The sequence below is a fragment of the Clupea harengus genome, chromosome 11 (assembly GCF_900700415.2).
Source record: "Clupea harengus chromosome 11, Ch_v2.0.2, whole genome shotgun sequence".
Taxonomy (NCBI): Eukaryota; Metazoa; Chordata; class Actinopteri; order Clupeiformes; family Clupeidae; genus Clupea; species Clupea harengus.
Genome location: NC_045162.1, coordinates 24,443,412 through 24,463,878, shown reverse-complemented (window position 1 = coordinate 24,463,878; position 20,467 = coordinate 24,443,412). Strand labels below are relative to the sequence as shown.

Sequence of the window (20,467 nt, the reverse complement as noted above, 5' to 3'; positions counted from 1 at the left end):
TAGAGGCTGTCCAGCGCAAAAGATGTCTGCGGAAAGCGCGCAGCATCGAGAAGGACAGCTCCCATCCCAACCACAGACTGTTTGCCCTCCTCCCCTCAGGGAGGCGCTACAGGGCCCTCCGTTCCCGGACCAGCAGGAACAGCTTCTTCCCTGCGGCTGTCACCCTGCTGAACTCTGCATCACGGTGATAGCCCCCCTGGCTACCCCCTCACATTCCTTCCTACAGTGACTGTATTCCCCCCTCTACCCTGGCCTGACTGCCACACACCTCCCTCCAGCCACTGAACATTTGCACTAAAATTGTTCATTTGTCTATATCTATTTATTTACAATTGTTGTCCATATCCATATTCACCGTAGTTATATCTTATCATGTCTCCTACCTCATTTATAACTTCTACTGCCACTTTCACCTGTGCTTCACCTGCACTTTACATATATCTATATCACATCTGCACTAATCACCATTATTGCTGCTTACTGTTTATATCACTTATATCTTATACCATACTGTATATATTCTATTTATCTATTTTTATATTACCACTTTGCACATACTCTGCACTCTTCTGTTTTTGCACTTCTGGTTAGATGCTAACTGCATTTCGTTGCCTCAGTACTTGTACTCTGTGCAATGACAATAAAGTTGAATCTAATCTAATCTAATCTAAAAAATGGCTCTTCAGAAAACGCTGTTAAAAAAGCGTCCTAAGTACAGGCACCCCCTCCCCCTAAAACATCTCTTTGTGACAAAACTATTGGGAGTAGAGAGCTTATATTTGGGACTACGCCTATTAAGAAGTGTATGAACAACCTTGAATTTTTTCAGCCAATCTGAGATGGTCGAGTGGGGAATTTTCCTTAAATTGTCACGTTTGGCGTGGAATGACTCTCATGTGATTTGAAAGTCCTTTAGTTTTCATTTTATTCAAATTTAAAAAACGTCCCAACTTTTCCAGAATTCGGGTTGTAGTTGAGTTGGCCTCTTTACTCCAAAGTCATTAAAAAATTAAAAATGTAACTCTCAAGTCTAATGTGTTGTACAGTATATGTCATACATTTCCTTTTCTGTTTCTGACCCTTTGCGGAGGAATTTACTCTTAACATTCTATCCTTACCCTAACATCTGTGGAGACAGCTGACATGTCATTGAGCCCTCCACTGTCAAAACTCCTGACAGATACCCTACCCAGCTGCCAAAATGTGATAATGCTTGTATAGCTTTTTGAAAATGAGCATCGCTAAACTGAATTATAGTATGCCTTCTCTTCTCCCAAAGTGAGGAAAACAGGAATTTTAACAGATTAATTTAATCAATGTAATGTCACTTTGCAATGGAATAGAAAGCAATACTCTTTAACCTTGTTGAATTGTAACTATAGGCCTTTCTCCTACCAAATGAGCAGATCAGCCATTGAAAACGACAATGGACCAGTGGAATCATGATTTAAAACAAGGCAATATCGCTTGGTTAATTCCCGAAGGGTTTGATGGTAAGTTTGCATATTTAAATAGGCTGAGAATATGCTCTTCAAGACTTCCTATTTTTGGCAGCTGTCAATCACAAACCCTCTTCAACTATAAAGTTGGGCTCGTCCGGGATTTGAACCCGGGACCTCTCGCACCCAAAGCGAGAATCATACCCCTAGACCAACGAGCCACGGTAGGTAGACTACCCTGACATCATAAACTCTCCAGAACTTGCCACGTCAAACCCTTCGTCTACATTATACTATCACTCACATGTTGACTGCAATATATTATTAGCACTTCGCTGCCCTCTAGCGGTGAAAGCCCCTGTCAGTAGAAGCTGCGAGTTAGCGCTTATTTATTGTCTAGTTATTATGCTCTGGAAACCGATTCATCATACATGCATGAATGAAGTGAAGGACGGAAGTCAGGTCTAAATGATGCATGCAGTGTGACCTTTAAAGTTACCTATGATATAGACAGTTATCCTACCCTTTTAAGAAAGCGGCTTATTCAATTTCCTTAAAAGTTCGAAATTCCAGCTACTCCCTGACCACTTCTCAGTATTCAGATGATCGGATTTGATTAAGCTAATAGTTTAGATGACCTCTGTACTCCAAAGTTGTTAGGGGAAAAAAAATGTAACTCTCAAGTCTAATGTGTGGTATATGTCCTACATTTCTTTTTCTGTTTCTGACCAATTGCGGAGGATTTTATTTAGCATTCTATCCTTACCCTTACCATGCTTTACGTCTGTGGAGACAGCTGACATGACATTGAGCCCTCCACTGTCAAAACTCCTGACACAAATATAGTCCTACCCAGTTGCCAAAATATGACATTTAGCATTGCTAAACTGAATTGTAGTAGGCCTTCTCAGATATAGTCCTAGCCAGTTGCCAAAATATGATATTGTTGCAAACCCTTTTGAAATAAAAGCATTGCTAAATTGAATTGTAGTAGGCCTTCTTTTTAACTGATTATTTTCATCAATGTGATGGCACATTCCAATGGAACAGAAAGCAATACTCTTTAACCTTGTTGAATTGTAACTTTATACCTATCACCTAGATTTGCTCAGCCATTGAAAACTGCAAAAGACCAGTGAAATTGTGATTTCAAACTGAGCAATGGCCAGAGGCATTGATGCATCGCTAATTTCTGGAGACTAACAGTTTGATGCTGCATTCGTAAATTTGAATAGGTCGAGAATATGTTCTGCATGACTTCCTACTTTTGACAGCTGTCAATTATAGCCCTCCGCAACCATAAAGCAGGGCTCGTCCGGGATTTGAACCCGGGACCTCTCGCACCCTAAGCGAGAATCATACCCCTAGACCAACGAGCCACTATGGACATACATCCCAAACCTCACAAACTATTCAGAACATGCCACGTAAAACCCCTCTTCTGCATACGTTCACTCACATTGTAACTGCAACATATTCTTATTTGGCACTTTAATGCCCTCTAGCGGTGAAAGCCCCTGTCTGTAGAAGCTGCGAGGGAGCGCTTCTTTATTGTCTAGAACAGGAGTCACCAACCTTTTTGAAACTGTTTATGCTCTGGAAACTGATTCATTCATACATGCATGAATTTAGTGAAGGACGGAGGTCAGGTCTGAATGATAGATAGATGATAGATAGATGGATACATTACTAATCCCGAGGGAAATTTTAGAATGGAATGATGCATGCAGCGTGACGTTTAAAGTTTCCTATGATATAGACCAGTCGTTCTCAAAGTGTGGTCCGCGGACCACTGGTGGTCCGCCAGTGCCCCGTAATGGTCCGCGACGGCAAAAAGTAAATTATTGCGACATTTCTAACATACAACTCAGAACGAAGAGAACACAGTCAGTAGTAGCCTAATATATTAAAGAGTTGCCTAACCTATTAACAAGGGCATGGATTGGTGGTTTAAGAGAAAATTAAATGAGAAAGCCTCTGACAGACAAGGAGACGGTGCAACGGCGAGATGGTTCAGCCGCAGTGGGCATCATCCCGCCGCGGAGCTGCATTCAAACAGCGTTTTTTTTCTCCCACTGCGGAGACAGCAAGATGATAACTATATTATGTGTTGTGTGACGTTGGATAATGACAACTCTTAATTATGAAAAGTTGACTACTAGGATGGCTTTATTAATGCCAGTCGGCTAGCCTACTGTTGGTAGGGAATTACTGCATTCGCGTGGTCGGTAAGCGCATTGGTTGTGTTGTGTGATACATTGGCGTGTCTGAGTGTGTGATGGGAGTATGAGGCTGTGAGCGAACTATAGTTTGTAACATAACGAAGTCACGCATGGAGCAGGGTTCCAGATGCTTTACCTAGCGCATCATCTATAACTAGCCTACCGGTATGTAAAAAAGGAGTGCCCACCCTCGAAAATCATGTGCCGCTTACAATTGTCTGATGCCAGGTCTGGGTAGAAGGCCTGTTGTTCCGGGGATATACTATTCAGTTAGATGGTCCGCGAGTTTTTTTTTATTGGCTAAGTGGTCCTTGGTCTGAAAAAGTTTGAGAAACACTGATATAGACAGTTAGCCTACCCTTTTAAGAAAGAGGCTTATTCAATTTCCTTTAAAGTTAGAAATTCCAGCTACTCCATGACATCTTCTCAGTATTCAGATGATCTGATTTGATTAGGCTAATAGTTGAGTTGGCCTCTTTACTCCAAAGTCATTAAAAAAGTAAAAATGTAACTCTCAAGTCTAATGTGTTGTATATGTCGTACATTTCATTTCATTACATTGTCTGCTGAAAAAGTGAGGAAAACAGGAATTTTAACTGATTATTTACATCAATGTGATGGCACGTTCCAATGGAACAGAAAGCAATTATCTTTAACCTTGTTGAATTGTAACTTTATGTCTATCACCTAGCAAATGACCAGCTCAGCTGCAATGGACAGGTGAAATTGTGATTTCAAACAGAGGAACGGCCAGAGGCATTGATGCATCGCTAATTTCAGGGTTTGATGCTGCATTTGTATGTTTGAATAGGTCGAGAATATGATCTGCATGAAATCCTACTTTTGACAGCTGTCAATTATAGCCCTCTGCAACCATAAAGTAGGGCTCGTCCGGGATTTGAACCCGGGACCTCTCGCACCCTAAGCGAGAATCATACCCCTAGACCAACGAGCCGATAGAGATTGACTTCCAAATGTTTAAAACATTCCCAAACTTGCCACGTCAAACCTTTTTTTGTCTGGAAAACTATGCCTGGATGTTTTTCTGTAGTGCTTTGCTGCCCCCTACTGGTGATAGCCCTTGTCTGTAGGAGTTGTGCGCCTAGGACACGGTGGCTCAGTTGCTTGCACTGCTTGCACTGCCGCCTCACAGCAAGAAGGTCATGGGTTCGTTTCCCGCATGGGGCGCTGTTAGCTCTGGGGGGCAGGTCCCGGGCCTTTCTGTGTGGAGTTTGCATGTTCTCCCCGTGTTCACAAGGGGTTTCCTCCACTAAGGACCCCAACAGAAAAAACATGCAAAATAACAGAACACATGTCCATCCCTGACCAAAGATGGACAGTTCACTTCACTTGGTCCCCGGGCGCTACAAGCTGCCCACTGCTCCTGGGGGGTCCTTGAGGATGGATGGTCCAGGATGGGAAAAAGCAGAAAACCTGCCTGTGTGTGTGTGTGTCCTGTGTCGCCTCCATATATGCACGTGTGTGTTCCAGTGTGTTGTGTGTGCCATTAAAAACCTGACAAAGGTCTTAATTATATATTGACTAGTAGAATTTTGTACTGGATACTGATTTATTCATACATGCATCAATGGACCAAGGGGATGGGGGTCAGGTTAAGCTACCTTCGGGATGCCGTGTTGTATAAGAAAGTTAGTTTATCTTCTAAAGAAAGAGGCTGATTCTTTTTCTTTCAAATATACAGTATATGCAGATCCAGCAATACACTACAATCTTCTCATGAACTCAGCCTTCAGATAATCTTCAGATCAACAATTAGTTGTTAGATTTTTTTCTTCCACAGTTATACACAACCTGACCTGAGACCAATGTATGCCCATTGAGGACATTCTACCCTTGCCATTCACTTTTTTTGATTAAAAATCTATGAGATGTATAGATGCTTTACAGAAGTAGCAGTTCTTGGTATGGGCCATATAGCACATTGCAGTGGAGGTTGCATTTCTGCAGTTCCCAACAACTTCTCAGTTACTCATCTGTGCCTCTGCTTCTGTCTACTGGATGAAAACCACCATTGTTCAGTCAGGGGAAATAGAACAAAAATGAATCTAAATGGATACAAATGAAAATGGGGGTTCTGTGAAAATCGCTAGAGAAGTCCAACTCTGGCAAATTCAGTTGAGAAACTGGCTCTTGAGTCCCTCCACTTAGCAGCCCTTTTTAAAGCTACCTGGAGGCATGTGTGATGTTACATATGGGTCCCACATGGTCAGACCACTGATGTCAAATTGTAACTAGGGCATACTGAATGCATTAGAGACCGGCACTGAAACACTCATGTACTGTAAGTGGTGCAAAAATGAACACCTATTCATAGCAATCAGTTGAACAGACTGCACACATCACATTTTTTATGCATCATTATAATTGTTTAGTTCATGAAAGTCAAGATAGCTATGCATGACATTCCTGTATTTCCTTTAAGAGTACAACACTCATTTAAGAAGTCTAAAGCATATTTTTAGTTTCAATATGAAACTTTGAACTTAGTTTGCATCTTAGTCTCACTGAATCCAGCTATTTTATGTGTGATTTCCTTTCTATAATTCCTACGGCCATCATGATCGGGATGCCCCGAAAGAAAATATTTGATCTTTAGAAAGAAAGCTTTAGTGACTGAGCTTTTTGTTTCTGACCTCACATTTCATCTCAGACTACGTCATAGATAACTAAAGGTGCATCATTGTCTTCACTAGGTGAGGCTTTTCTGGAGCATTAAGAACCTTTTGTATCATTACAATATATACCTTGAATCTCTTCACATTTCAGTAGAATTGTGTTAACCACTGTGCCTCCTGTCAAAGACAACTGAATTGTTTAAAATCATGTCCCGAGGCTCCAAACCAATGACTGTATATAGAGGTATGTATAGAGGACTGCATATAATGTATACAGAGAGTCTATATACAGTCAATGTTTCAAACCATGAGGTACAGTAGGTGTTGAGGACCAACAGGGGGCCGTATACTGAACTATACAGAAACGGGGTGCCACTGTTTGCCCCCTGAAAGTGTACTGGAGTTGGAATTACAGTTTATTGCCAAATTGTGAGAACATAAGAATTAAAGGCTTGTTGAAGATTTTGTCCAGTCTAAAAATCATTATACATGGTCTTGGTCCGAAAGGCAACTAATGGATTTTGAGCACTGGAACCAGCATTCAACAAAGCTAAAATAAACCCAGGAACTCCATGGGAATATTGGAACAACAGGGGAAATTGTATGACCAAAAGGTTAACCTGCTAAAAAAAGATCTTTGCTCTACCCTTGCAGAGTGTGTTTTACCTTCTCTTTCTTTTGTACTGGCTGTGTTTGGCTCGAGGCACCGGTGCAAAGCTAGCACTTACTTGTAAGGTGGCTCCACAGATGATGAAAGGCAATGCCTTCTTGCCTGTGCCTTCTCATTATATTTTGTGGTAGCTTTGTAATATTTTCACAGGAAATTCTTTGGGGGTGGCAGAGGAATATATCATTTGTATCCTTTGTTAATGCGGTCAGAGAAATAATTGCAAAATATTCCAACTGCAAATGTATGTCAGAAAAGGCTGTGCGGTTTTTAAGTGACAACAGTCCACTGATGGTTCCATGAATGGAAATGGCTTGTTGGAATAAGTCTGAAAATGATTGAATGGACCCCAGTAACACCATTATACACTAACAAAATAGTTTATCCCATTGTGGTGTTTCAAAGGACCACCACAGACTAAATAAAAAATAGTTTTGGTCAAGATGAAAACAAGCCAATGAAATGACAACATGGCAGGGAGAGTAATCCCAATCCAATCCCTGAATGAGTGGAATGGTTTCAAATGTGCGATTCTGTTTGTTCAAAAGCAGAGAAAGAATTTTCTGCAAAGTTTAAGCCCGGATTGTAGACTAGCAGAGGTTATAACAAACTGTAAACGCTAAACACCAGCGCCGTTCGATTCGGTACATCAACCCCTAAAAAGTGAAACACATGTCTCGGACCTGTAATATTTGTCAGCACAGATTCAACTTCTCAGCACAAGACACTCCAGGAATAGAACACTCACTGTGTGATTCTTTATGCTTTTCATTTATTTTTTAGAATTCTGTCATATCATTTTACTTTGAAAACAGACAGGCCAATATTCGCCAAAAAAAAAAAAGAGAAAAGAGTCTATTAACTCCTGTTTCCATCCATCAGTGTCTACATTCAATTTGAATGTTCCTGCAAGAGTGCCAAAGGTTCAGGAGATAAAGAAAACCACCACACAGTTTAGAGAAAACCGAATGAGCACGGGAGAGACCACTGGACCTGGGGAAACGCCGTGACTGGGCCGTGACCGGGCCACGCACAACCCTATCGCTGGCTGAAGCCCCTCCACCCCCTTCTCGACTGAGATCCGACTGGGTGTAACTGGGTGTTTTTTTTTTTTTTTTTAAGTCATTCATAAATCAAATCAGCATTCAGTTCTATTGCCATAAATAAAGCGGATGGAATAGATTAGTTACCTATTACTAGCTCAGACAAACATTTCTTGAATAGATTGAAACAAGAAATCAATGATCATACTGCCACTACAGAGTACAAAAAATACACTAGTGAATGAAATGAACTTGGATCATTACAGTGAAAGAAAGGAAATGTTTAAAAACTCATTTGTTTGAACACTTGTTGCACAATACACAGTGATCACAGCCAAACGACAAGTTTCACAATATCCATGGCTTTTGATTTGCATTTCTACACAATATACAACTGTCTTGATTTCAATCTACAAAGGAGAAAAGGCTTATATACAATACATCTTTATAACTCTTGAAGCAATTGTTTTGTCTTTTTATGCCATCCTGTAAACAGTTTACCAATGCTGAGATTAAATTGAATATCTGAAGAAAAAAAAAAATTCTAAGAAATGAAATGGGCTAAAAACAGTATAAAATGCTGAAATGAACGTCAGGGTATTTTTTTTTTCTTTCACAAACACAGATGTACATAGAAGAATATACACTACAATAGTGAGACATAATAATGAACATTAAAAAAGTCATATTTGTGGACTTCAGGAGCATTAGGTCTTGCTGAAATAAATAAAAATGGACTCTCTTGTGATTAGGATCTTCCCTGTTTCCCCAAATATTGCACCTGCTGCTCAAGTTTAAGGAGACCTCCACCTGCAATATCCTGGCAATGGCCTCCAAATCCTGTCGAACTCACAAACACGAAGCGCGGAGGTACGAAAGGTTAACCAATCGAAGAAAGACAATGAGTCAAGCATGCTGAGCCTTCTGAATTCCTATCGTTAAGAAGAATCACTCGTTATCTCCTGAGCTTACAAGAGACACATATGCTATTGTACAATCTCTACCAGGTTCCTTATTTTGAAAAAAAAAAAAAAAAAAAACCCACTTCATTACCATAAAGGAATTCAGAGAATGTAACCTGGGGTGAGAGAGATACCCCATTACCATCACACATACTGTGTGCATAAATCAGTTTCATATCAAAAACATTGCAGCATAGGCCCAGAATCTCAAAGGTACTCTCAATAATACCCTTTGACCTATGCAGATCCCCCAAAACACAAGTACTAGAAAAAAAAAAACACTCACCACAAGCACTAATGTGTAACTGTGTAACTTTGTCATACCCATAAATTGCTGCCCTTGAATTTTGCTTCGTTGAGTCTTACAGGCTATAGATTATCCCTATAGATGCTGACAGTTTTTTAGTTTTTTTTGTTTTTTATTTTTAGAAATTCTCATAATGAGCTGATTATCGTCTTCCGGAAAGGTCCCTTTCAGGTACCAAAAACAATCTAAAGAAGACGCTGCACATATGCAGGCTTAAATCCAAACACTAATCTTACCTCTAGTAAGAAAATAAACTTTAAAAGCCGCCCCACCCTCTCTCCTCCACCCCTCCCTCCGAAATAATAATAACAAGAATAAATGGGTGAAACTGGGACAATTAACATCAACTGATAAGGAAAGGAACAAAACAAAGCTTAAGAGTAGCAGAAAGACCAGGGAAAAGGCACCCGTACTCGCATATTTTTAAATCCATAAATAGATACATTATATACAAGGGTTCTCCCAGAGACTGACAACCTCAGACATGTGTCCGTCCTCTCAATCTAGCCCCTGAAGAACAGCAGAGTTCTTGTCTGGGCAGAACGTCGTGAGCCGTGACTTTTCGTTGTGATTGAATTGTCTGACCACACAAGGACGTGGAGAGCGAGCAAGAAGCAAAGACCGGCCTTTTGTCCTCGGCCATAAAAACACTGTTGAGAACGTTCAGTGTTGTGTGTTGTGTTCAGACATCTTCAAGGGTTCACTCATGTTTCAGTTCAGCCTCAAGATAGTTCTAGGGTCCGAGTCTTTCTCAGCTGTTCTCCATGAGACAGCCGTAGGAAACAAAAATGTGGATGAAAGAAATAGACGTTACGGGGGGGGGAGAAAAGGTACCAAAATATTAGCCCAAGGTTTCAGACAACTTAATTAAGTATTGCCAAGTAAGTTGCAATTATTCTCCTTTTTTTTTTTTTCAAAAACGCAATCGATCATTGTTTCAAAAAGATCACTCCAGTCTTTTCCAGCTGCGTGGATAAGGCTTTTTCATGAAGATGACTTGTTGTTTCTCTACTTTTTTTTTTTTTTCCTAAAGAGAGATTGCCGTTCAAAAACCTCCGGTGGTGTGTGCGTCCAGCTGCAGCTATTCAGAGTTACTCAGTGCTGCACACATTCAAAGAGAGATGCATGCTTGACACAGATATCAAAAAGGCCGTCCGCCAAAGGTTTGCCTTCTTCAAACGGGCCTCCAACTTCCACAACACTACTTAAGACAGTAACACTTGACAAAAATATCGCAAGAAATAGAGTACATGGCCTCCCAACACACATGCGCACTCGCACACGTGGACACACACACACACATACATACATACATACATACATACCATACACACACACACATAAGCGTTTTAGTTCCGATATGGTGAAAGACAGAATTCTCTGTCAGGTAACAGGTAACGGGCTAGCTGGACGTAATGGTGGCAATACTGAGGAAAAAAACTAGAAAAAAAAAAAAAAAAACCTTAAGCTTTGCATCGCTTCCTCCGTCAAAAGTGACTTCAGGTTATCTGTTTTTTTGTTATATATATATACTTTTTTTTTCCTTTTTTTCTTAACTAAGCATTTTTGATTGTGTCGCTCTTACAGTTTGGTTGGTAGGCAGACTAACAGGCACTGCATGCGACGGGCGCTGGATGGGGTGGGGAAGAGGGTGCGGGAGGGGAATGGTGTGTGGCGTTGCCATAGGTCAGGTGCATGGTGGGTAGGATCATTTCTGGCCGGTGATGGACTGGGATATGGAGCGGGGCGGGATCATGTCCAGCAGGTACTCCCTCTGCCGGTCGGCCAGGCTGGAGCCTTTCTGCCCGCCCACGTTGGCAGGGTTCAGGTAGGCAATGTTCACACCTGAAGAGCAACGACAGAGAGGCCAAACAGAGTGAGAAAAGAGAGCAGATCTAGTGTGTAAAAGTAGCTGAGAGGGGGAAACAGTAGAGATACAATGTAGTATAGTATACGCTTAGTAATGTAGTATAATATAATATGCTTAGTAATGTTTCTTATGATATCCAATGTAGGATTTTATGTTTGACCTAAATGCAGAGAATGAGAGTTTCCTCTAGAGAGCAGATCAAGTTAGTCTGTTTCTTGTTTATGATTGTTATGCCTGTCCTGTGGTTAATGCTTGATGGGAATCCCATTCAAGAATACAGTCTAGTAACCTTTGTTGCTTTCTGAGTGATTTAGCTACAAGTCCCAAAAAGCCACAGTGAAGGGACCATAAAACACCTTACAGTAAATACAGCCATAAAAACATATGTTTCCATTCATCACCAGGGATGTTGTAGAGCTGGCGCCGGCTGTCGTGCTGTGCCCGGCTGCTGGAGCTGCTGCCCCCGTGCCCGTGTTTGCCCGTCATGCCCAGCAGGCTGCTGGCCACGGACAGCTGGGAGGCCTGGGCAAAGTTGGACAGCACGCCGCGCGCTGAGCTGGACAGGCTCCGCTGCAGAGAGGCCTGTGACTGGCTGGTCTGGGGGTGCTGGGCCTGGGGGAATGGGAAAAAAAGACCCCTCTTCTCAGACGGATGAAAAGAATGTGAACTTTAATAACATAGATTTACAGGCATCAAGAATGTACTGTGATCTTTTAAAACATAATAAGATAGGACATTCTAGTGTATGACCCCAATGAATCCAATGTGTGGATTTTGACTGCAGCAGGAGATGCATTATCTTAAGACATGATGAAGAGAACAACACTGCAGCTTTCCCCAGATACTTCTACATCAGGCGACTTATAGCACAGTGAAGGTACACACATCAACACTACCTGTGCTCACTGGATAATGAGCCTTTTACCATAACCCCATAGAGTCATTCACTGTTCTCACATGAAGCTTTATTTGCTAGGATGATCAAAGCCGCAGTCACTTACAGGCAGATAGATGGAAAGTTTAATTGAAAAAAAAATAATTTAAAAAAAAATCACATAACACAAACATCACAAATGTATATTATCAGTATAAAAAAAAGAACTGACTCCAACTAACTCTTCCTGGTGTGTAAATCATGTGAAGAGGCATTTTAGTCTGACCACATATTAATGCAAGTCTGACAGACCGACAGACACTTCAAAATCTATTAGGCGTGTATGTCTTCAGCCCCTTGTGTGTGCTGGGACTGAGAGAGGTCATAATCCCACCTGGTCCCACCCTCCTGAGCTGCCCTAGAGCACTGTGCTGAGAAGGCCCTGCCTGTGGCGCAAATGAAGTGTGGAGGCCTACCTGCCGGAGGGCGTGGTGTCGGATCATGGACTCGGCCTTGCTCACACTGTTGGCGGTCACGGCAGAATTGGCAGCCGAGAGGGCGGCCTGCTGTTGCTGATGCTCTCGCTCTCGCTCTCGCTGATGCTGCTGCTGCTGCTGCTGCTGCTGCTGCTGTTGATGCTGCTGCTGCTGCTGCTGCTGCTGCTGCTGCTGTTGCTGCTGCTGCTGCTGCTGTTGCTGCTGCTGCTGCTGCTGCTGCTGTTGCTGCTGCAGCCTCTGCTCAATCTCCTGTAGCACACACACACACACACACACACACACACACACACACATTACAGCCAGTTAACTAACATATGTCTGATTTACGAGCCAACATTGAAAGGAATCTTTTAAAGAGACAGTAGGGTTCAGATAAACACATCCATTTATTTGTGCATCGGTGCTCTCTACTGTCGAGAGCTGTGCCCTTCACCTCAGAACAGCGCTCACATTACTTAATAACATCAGTCATGCCAGTGCACCAGTCAATGCAACATCTGAATCAGTCAGAATTCTAAATGCACAGCTCTCCATCCATAGTCACCATCTTGGGCCATGCTAGGAAACCAAGATTTCTGCCCAGCTGTAAAGCCTTTGTAAGCAGACCTCACAGGAACAATGCTCGTAGAACAAAAGGTACTAAGGCATTGAACAAATCTAGCTTAAATTCATGAACACAAAAGGGAAGAGTAACGGAAACGGTGAAGCAAGGGGACGTTGGGAAAGGCTTCTTTTGGTCTGACCTGCTCCTGCTGCAGAGCCTTGACAAATGCGTTCTTCAGCCTGTTGGTGTGTTCAGCCTTCAGGGCCTTCTTCTGATTGGACGTCATGCACAGCTCACAGAGGATGCGCCCGCTCTTCTCCTGCTTCCAGTGGGGGGTGAAGTCCGTCTTGCACTGGGCGCACAGAAATGGGTCTGTGGGAGCCGGAGGGCCGCGGAGCTTTCCTGTCCACCAGACAACACAACATGAGACAATAACCCCACTGTCTTGAAATAAAATCATCTAGAACATGAATTTAGAACATGATTTTTTTTTGGGGCATTCGCAGTCTCTGTTCAAAGCAGTTTAATGGACGTTTCTTGTACACACATCAGAAGGTCATGTGGCTCTCAGCTCACAGAGGGTTATACAGTACAGCCAGACTCTGTAAAGACAGTAGCTTTTTGAAAATCCTCAGTAGTAGATACAAATAAAACCTCATTCCCTTATTCGTCACATCCTGCCTGAGTGCCTCTTAACGCTGTCCCCAGTCCCCACTGTCCCCACTCTCCCCAGTCCCCACGGTCTCAACACTCTCCCCAGTCCCCACACTCTCCCAGTCCCCACACTCTCAACACTCAACACTCTCCCCAGTCCCCACCGTCTCAACACTCAACACTCTCCCCAGTCCCCACGCTCTCCCCAGTCCCCACGGTCTCAACGCACTCCCCAGTCCCCACGGTCTCAACACTCTCCCAGTCCCCACGGTCTCAACACTCAACACTCTCCCCAGTCCCCACGCTCTCCCCAGTCCCCACGGTCTCAACGCACTCCCCAGTCCCCACGGTCTCAACACTCTCCCAGTCCCCACGGTCTCAACACTCAACACTCTCCCCAGTCCCCACTGTCTCAACACTCAACACTCTCCCCAGTCCCCACGCTCTCCCCAGTCCCCACTGTCTCAACACTCAACACTCTCCCAGTCCCCACGGTCTCAACACTCTCCCCAGTCCCCACACTCTCCCCAGTCCCCACGGTCTCAACACTCTCCCCAGTCCCCACCGTCTCAACACTCTCCCAACACTCTTCCCTCTCCCCAGTCCCCACTGTCCATCCCATCAGCCTCATGACAACCTCCCCTCCCCTCCCCTCCCCTCCCCTCCCCACCCCTCTGAGCTCTGCACACCTCCCACAGCCCCACACTACTGGCTAACACCATACTCCATCCCTGCACCCCAGCAGCACGTCCCCCTGAAAAGCACTCCCTGGCTCCCCGCTCCCCCGACACTCCTGCGGCCCCGACTCACCCTGGCTGTCGAGGACGCTCTGCACCACCTCTTCCAGCCCCACCATGTAGATGAACTCGCTGTTGGCGGCCGAGGGCATGAAGTGGAGGAGCGGGGCGGGCGGCTTGGGCGGCGGGATCTCCAGCAGGGTCTTCTCCAGCTGCTTGCGCAGGGCCAGCTTGGCGGCCGCCTGGCTACTGGCCTGGTCCTGCAGGGACGGACCAGCACCGGGGCTGGGCAGGGGAGAGGGGCTGGAGGTGCCCATGCCCCCTGCCCCCGCGGCGGCCGCCGCCTGCATGTGGGCCAGGTTCATGTACAGGGCCGAGGAGCCGGAGCGCTGAGACGCGGACACCTGCTGAGAAGTGGCCTGAAACACACACACACACACACACACACACACACACACACACACACACACACACACGAGAAGCTCAGACAGAGATGCAGATACACACAGAAAAAAACTACTAGCGTTCAGACACTGAATAAAGTGGATCAATAATAGTCAAAGACAGCTAAGAAAAAAGGATAACAAATATTCACATAGCCCATGGTACCAACGAATAAAATGCAGAAATAATAAATCACAGCAATAGCAGTGGAACAGTTCCACCAACAAATAGAACACACGCCACCCCAGTTACAGAACAGGTAGGACATGGAGAGAGTCTAGCTAAGTGGGACACTATTAGAAAATAAGATATTAGTTCAAGAGATGCTCACACACACACTCATGTGAAGGTCACAGGTAACATACTCAACATGAACTCATCACACATTCACACTAGAACGTCTGGCTCCTTTTGCAGTCCCCCAGCAGAAGGACACCATGATGAGCCCAGGGCGGTGCACTGGGGGGGGGGGGGGGGGGGGGGGGGGACGGACGTACCTGCTGGTAGCTCACAGTGTTGTTGATGGTCCCCGCAGCGGTGCGCATGACTCCCTGCTTCTGGGGGATCCTCTGGCCCTGCAGCTGGGCCGGGTTGGGCGCTATGACCCGCTGGGACATCATCATGGTGGGCATGGAGGCATTGGCTGCCGACCGGATCACAGAATGACCCTGTGGCAGGAGGGGGAGGTGGTTGGTAAAGGCTAGTTTAAGAGACATTTACAGTAGTAGTGTAAACTTGATCTGCTAAAACAATTGGTCACAACAATCAAATGTCTAATGACCCATATACTTATCCATAAATGTATATGTGAATAATAAACATTTATACGTATCTATAGTATATGATTAATGATCGTTTTGACACATGAAAAGCATTGTGCACATTACTATCCCTTTGAGACAATTGTAAGTGAATGTCCTACCATAGACTACATTACCCACAATTCTCTTATCACTTTGACTTTCTTATCTACATTTCATTCACTCGGTATTGGTCACCGCAAGGTGATAATAAAAGGATGACGTATTTTTCCCTTTAAAGCCACGAAAAACCCACATATCTGTCTCTCTGGCGGTGGGTTTACAACAGTAAACACCATTCATTTAAGAGATACCCTCTCTGCAGAAGAAGAACAAAGGACCACGCAACAACGAACCGTATTGAACTTTTGGCCGAAGTTACGAAAATACTTTGACTCGTTTAGTTGCAGCCTAAGATATACCGGTAAAATTATACTGCAGCCCAGCAGTGTTCTGAGTAAGATAAGGCGACCGGCTTCCCTTATTAGTTTCTCCACGTCGACGAACATAACTTCTACCTCCTTCAAGACCGTCTGATGCCCACCAAGGCCTGCACGAGTTTTCAGCTGACGAGCTAAGGAAGGACACGGACATCTCCCCCCGAACCTGCGTCCCGCGCTGTTCAGTTGGAATTCCGTAATACACCGTTTAACGCTTTGCAAGAGCGTTAATCAAGTAAGGCTGACATCTGGGCAGAGATTAGTCTTATATGTGTGTTAATATCTGTGTGAAAGTATCCTTGTTTTATTTCATTTATGATTTAAATGCGCACTTTGTAATTCACAGTTTGCACGGTTTGTAACCGTGACATTATCTTGCTTTCTTTTACTTTGCTATTTTGTTAGAACGTGCATGCACCATCTCTCTCTCTAACTCCCTCAATCACCATCTGAACGTATACACGTACACATCGCGATTTAAGTGCTGCTTATACATTTTGTATTGCGTTAAAGGCCTATAGCCTGGATTCTACCCTCGAGATAAGAATCCATTGTCTACTCATTGCATTTGTGCCCATCCTCCAACTTAAACTGGCGCCTAAAACAGGCAAAGCTGGCCTCGGATCTGCATTCGCATCCGCTGACCACCCCCAATCTAGGTGATGCCCTGCGCACTATATTCATTCACGCATATACTATCTATCGCCTGTGCGCTTGCGCATAGCCTCTCCCTCTTTCTCCAGTTAGCGCGTAACCGCGCATACCTGCACACGCACACACACACACACACACCCACACACACACAGAGACGAGGAGGATCTTATGCCCCCTCCTCTGTATTCCCAACTCCACTTTGTGCCTTGTTTCATGGTTATACTCAGTTGTTTATATGATTAGTATTAGCCATTAATTACTGTTTGTTACCTTCAATAAATTGTTTATTTAGACTTAAACAATTGTCTTGTCTGTTGTTGTTCCAATATTCCACTGAAAGCCATTTTCCGCCAATCAAGTACTTCAAATGCCTTCACTTCTCTGGTTGTTTCATGAAGTGTTATAGACTTTGTAGTGATATTGTAGTACTATAGTATTGTGATACCATACTTAGACTGTAGCATAGTGGTACAACTAGAGCTTTTCATTGTTTTAGTAATTTAATTATAAAATATTAAATACTAAATTTAATGATTATTAAATTTTATGAGACTGATTTAATTAAACTAATGTAGCAACCCCGGTTTCACCTACACAATTGTCTCAATATATTATTACACTATATGTATGCTACATGGCCACTAGGTGGCAGTCAAACCTTTAAAAAAAAAAAAAAAAAAAAAAATCAACTGATGGCCTAAAACCATTCCCTTTGAGGACAGGCAGCCAAGATGTGTTGGTTGCACAATACATCAGCCACAGAATTCCTTTGTCCACCGTCACGACTCAAACCCCTCCAATACCACGAACCACCCATGGAAGCAGTCGAGCTACCATATCTATAGAGAACAATGGCAATCGCAAGACTAAGGGCATATCTCCACTCTAAACGGAGCCTCCCTGTGGTTTTTTCCGCACATTATGCTCCAAATGTTAAACGCTTCCACTAATGTGCCTTCCAGCCACAGCCATGACTTAAAACCCCGCAGACTGTAAAGCTCCCACCCCCCGTCGACCCCGGGATTAAAAGCCCCAAATTGACACACCACCACCCCACCCCCACACCATTCCTGGGGATCAGTCTACTGTCAACTCAGTCTACCGTCAACAAGAGTGCAGTTTTAGGCTGCGAGACAGACCCATGACTGCATAGCTCTGCACCCACAGGCCACTGAGCCAGGAGCCAGGAGCGTGACAGAAGACTCTCTTGTTCACATTTCCACTGAAAGGAACCAATGACCCCTCCGCCACCCCTGTGTGTGCGTCTGCTAACCTGCACCGAGCGCAGGTTCTGGGGCTCCTGGCTGTGAAGTCCAGGCCTGACGGGCAGCTTGGCCATGCCCCCCTGAGCGCTGTGCACAGACGAGCCCTGAGCCATGGAGGAGCTGTTCTGCACCACAGGCACCTACGGAAGGGAGAGAGAGTGAGAGAGAGTGAGAGTGAGAGAGTGAGAGAGTGAACAATCTGCACCAACATATACAGTATACTGTATGCACAAGCATAGAAGCTAGAACATCTGCTTACATACCCACCCACACATATCCACACAGGCAAACACACATACACACACACACACACACACACACACACACACACACACACACACACACACACACACACACACACACACACACACACACACACACACACACACACACACACACACACACACACACACACACACACACACACACACACACACACACACACACACTCCTTCCATAGTCATCAGTAACCTCTAGAACCCAGAATCCACAGTGGCAGCTTCCACCTCCACAGAGCACCTCCACACACACACACACACACAGAGCTGATAGAAATGCGAGACCCAGAGCTCATAGCCAGGCCTCCACGTCTGTGTCGCCTCGCTGACAGGCTGACGGACTGAGGGGCAAGAGAGCGGCCGACTGACCTTCTGCACCAGGTTCTCCTTCTGCAGCTGGCTCTGACGGAGCTTCTTCAGGAGCACCAGCCGCGCCTCCTCCAGACGCAGCTCCTCCTGAAGGGCTTTGATCACCTTCTGACGCTCCTCCATGCTCTTGCCCTGCACACGCCAACACAACGCAGGTTAGTACACACACACACACACACACACATACATACACAAAAACACACACATGCATGTACAGACGTATGTTCACACACACCCCCTCTGCTTCTATTCCACATGCTGAAGCTGGACAACACAATAGGGTGTATACATACACATACACACACACACACACACACATTACACACATAGCAGGTGCTTCTCCTCTACACTCTCATCCTGGTAAATGCAATACCGACATATGAGAGAAAATATTTTATCAAGTATGCACACACACACCTCCTGCTAATCTTAATTTTGTCAACAGTGTGAGAAGGAGAATCCTCAGCTCCATGTTAAACATTAACACACATACCAACAGAATGACTGTATAATGACTGAATTCATATGATTTTTTTGTGATCATGCATTTCTATAACACTGCAAACATTCCCCCCGGCCTTCAAACATGCCAGCTGTTTCGATCTCTGGCCAATGTAACTGATGTGGACAATGATGTGAAAATGGACAAAAACCCTTGACAAACTTCTCCAGGTCAAAGTTCAGAGAGAGAGATCGTTTGTTACTAGAAAGATTTGAAATCTTGACCACTCTCACATCAAGAACTGCCACCATCTCAATCTGCCAAGAGCATTACAGTTGAAAAACGTACATGGGGGAAAAGTGATGGGAGAAAAATCTGGTGATGTTGCTACATTTCACTACTCTTTCTCTACTACTTGCTGTAGACTTTTGCATGGCAGCAGGGGCTTGTTAATGTAATCTTTTTCTGTGTGTGTTGTTGAGCTGTGACCCCTCTTTCTCCCTCTCTCTCTCTCTCAGCGCACCTTGAACATGTCCAGGTTTGCGGTCTTGAGTCGTTCCTCTCCGCGTGAGGCAGCCTTGGGGCTGGAGGCCTCGTTGTCCGACAGGACAATCACATCTGGGGAGGGAGTGTGTCGATCGCGTTCCCTTTCCCTATCTCGCTCCCGCTCCCTCTCCCTCTCCCGGTCACGGTCCCGCTCCCGGTCTCGGTCCCTCTCCCGGTCTCGATCACGCTCCCTCTCCCGGTCTCGGTCCCTCTCCCGGTCTCGATCACGCTCCCTCTCCCGGTCGCGATCACGCTCCCTCTCCCGGTCCCGGTCTCGGTCCCGCTCCCGGTCTCGATCCAGGTCACTGAGGGGGTTGAACGGTGGTTTGGTCAATGAATCACTACTCACTCAATATTGATTCCATGAGACAAACAGAAATCGATACAGAGCATCTTTATAGAAAAAGTTATTGATTGAGTATTTACATTACATTTAGATCCATCAAACGCTTCAAATCCACAGTATACTGCACAGTGAGGGCATGTACACAGACAATGGGAAATGCTCTTTCTAGTGCCACGATCTTTAAGATTTGAGCAACTTACATCAAATACTAAATGAATGATAGTACAGTGTTTCATAATCAGTATTATATCGAACATTACATTTAGAGATATTATTAGGCTAATATATGGACATATTGTCTTATTTCAATAATAATATACAAGTAATATTAAGAGACACAGCTTATGAATCCATGAAAACACATACATACATACATACATACATACATACATACATACATACATACATACATAACCCATAGACTACATCAC

General features: G+C 44.4%; 1 protein-coding gene and 3 non-coding genes across 4 annotated transcripts in view; all 4 read right to left on the bottom strand.

The window, feature by feature from the left end:
* Positions 1-1,588: 1,588 nt before the first annotated feature.
* Positions 1,589-1,660, bottom strand: trnap-ugg. The gene has a single exon. It is a non-coding gene; the product is annotated as a tRNA-Pro (tRNA).
* A 1,086-nt stretch (positions 1,661-2,746) lies between these two features.
* On the bottom strand, positions 2,747-2,818 carry trnap-agg. The gene has a single exon. It is a non-coding gene; the product is annotated as a tRNA-Pro (tRNA).
* A 1,726-nt stretch (positions 2,819-4,544) lies between these two features.
* trnap-agg lies at positions 4,545-4,616 on the bottom strand. Its single transcript has one exon. It is a non-coding gene; the product is annotated as a tRNA-Pro (tRNA).
* Positions 4,617-7,716: 3,100 nt separating this feature from the next.
* LOC105908931 (transcriptional repressor p66-beta) overlaps positions 7,717-20,467 on the bottom strand; it is a 13,443-nt gene continuing 692 nt past the window's right edge. The window contains exons 2-10 of the mRNA XM_031576450.2: positions 19,668-19,995; positions 18,703-18,834; positions 18,064-18,195; positions 15,394-15,564; positions 14,526-14,871; positions 13,261-13,463; positions 12,497-12,610; positions 11,548-11,785; positions 7,717-11,121 (exon numbers count right to left, since the gene is read on the bottom strand). Of these exons, the coding sequence (XP_031432310.1) occupies positions 10,985-11,121; positions 11,548-11,785; positions 12,497-12,610; positions 13,261-13,463; positions 14,526-14,871; positions 15,394-15,564; positions 18,064-18,195; positions 18,703-18,834; positions 19,668-19,995 (1,801 nt within the window). The 3' untranslated portion in view covers positions 7,717-10,984. The remainder of the gene's footprint in view (positions 11,122-11,547; positions 11,786-12,496; positions 12,611-13,260; positions 13,464-14,525; positions 14,872-15,393; positions 15,565-18,063; positions 18,196-18,702; positions 18,835-19,667; positions 19,996-20,467) is intronic.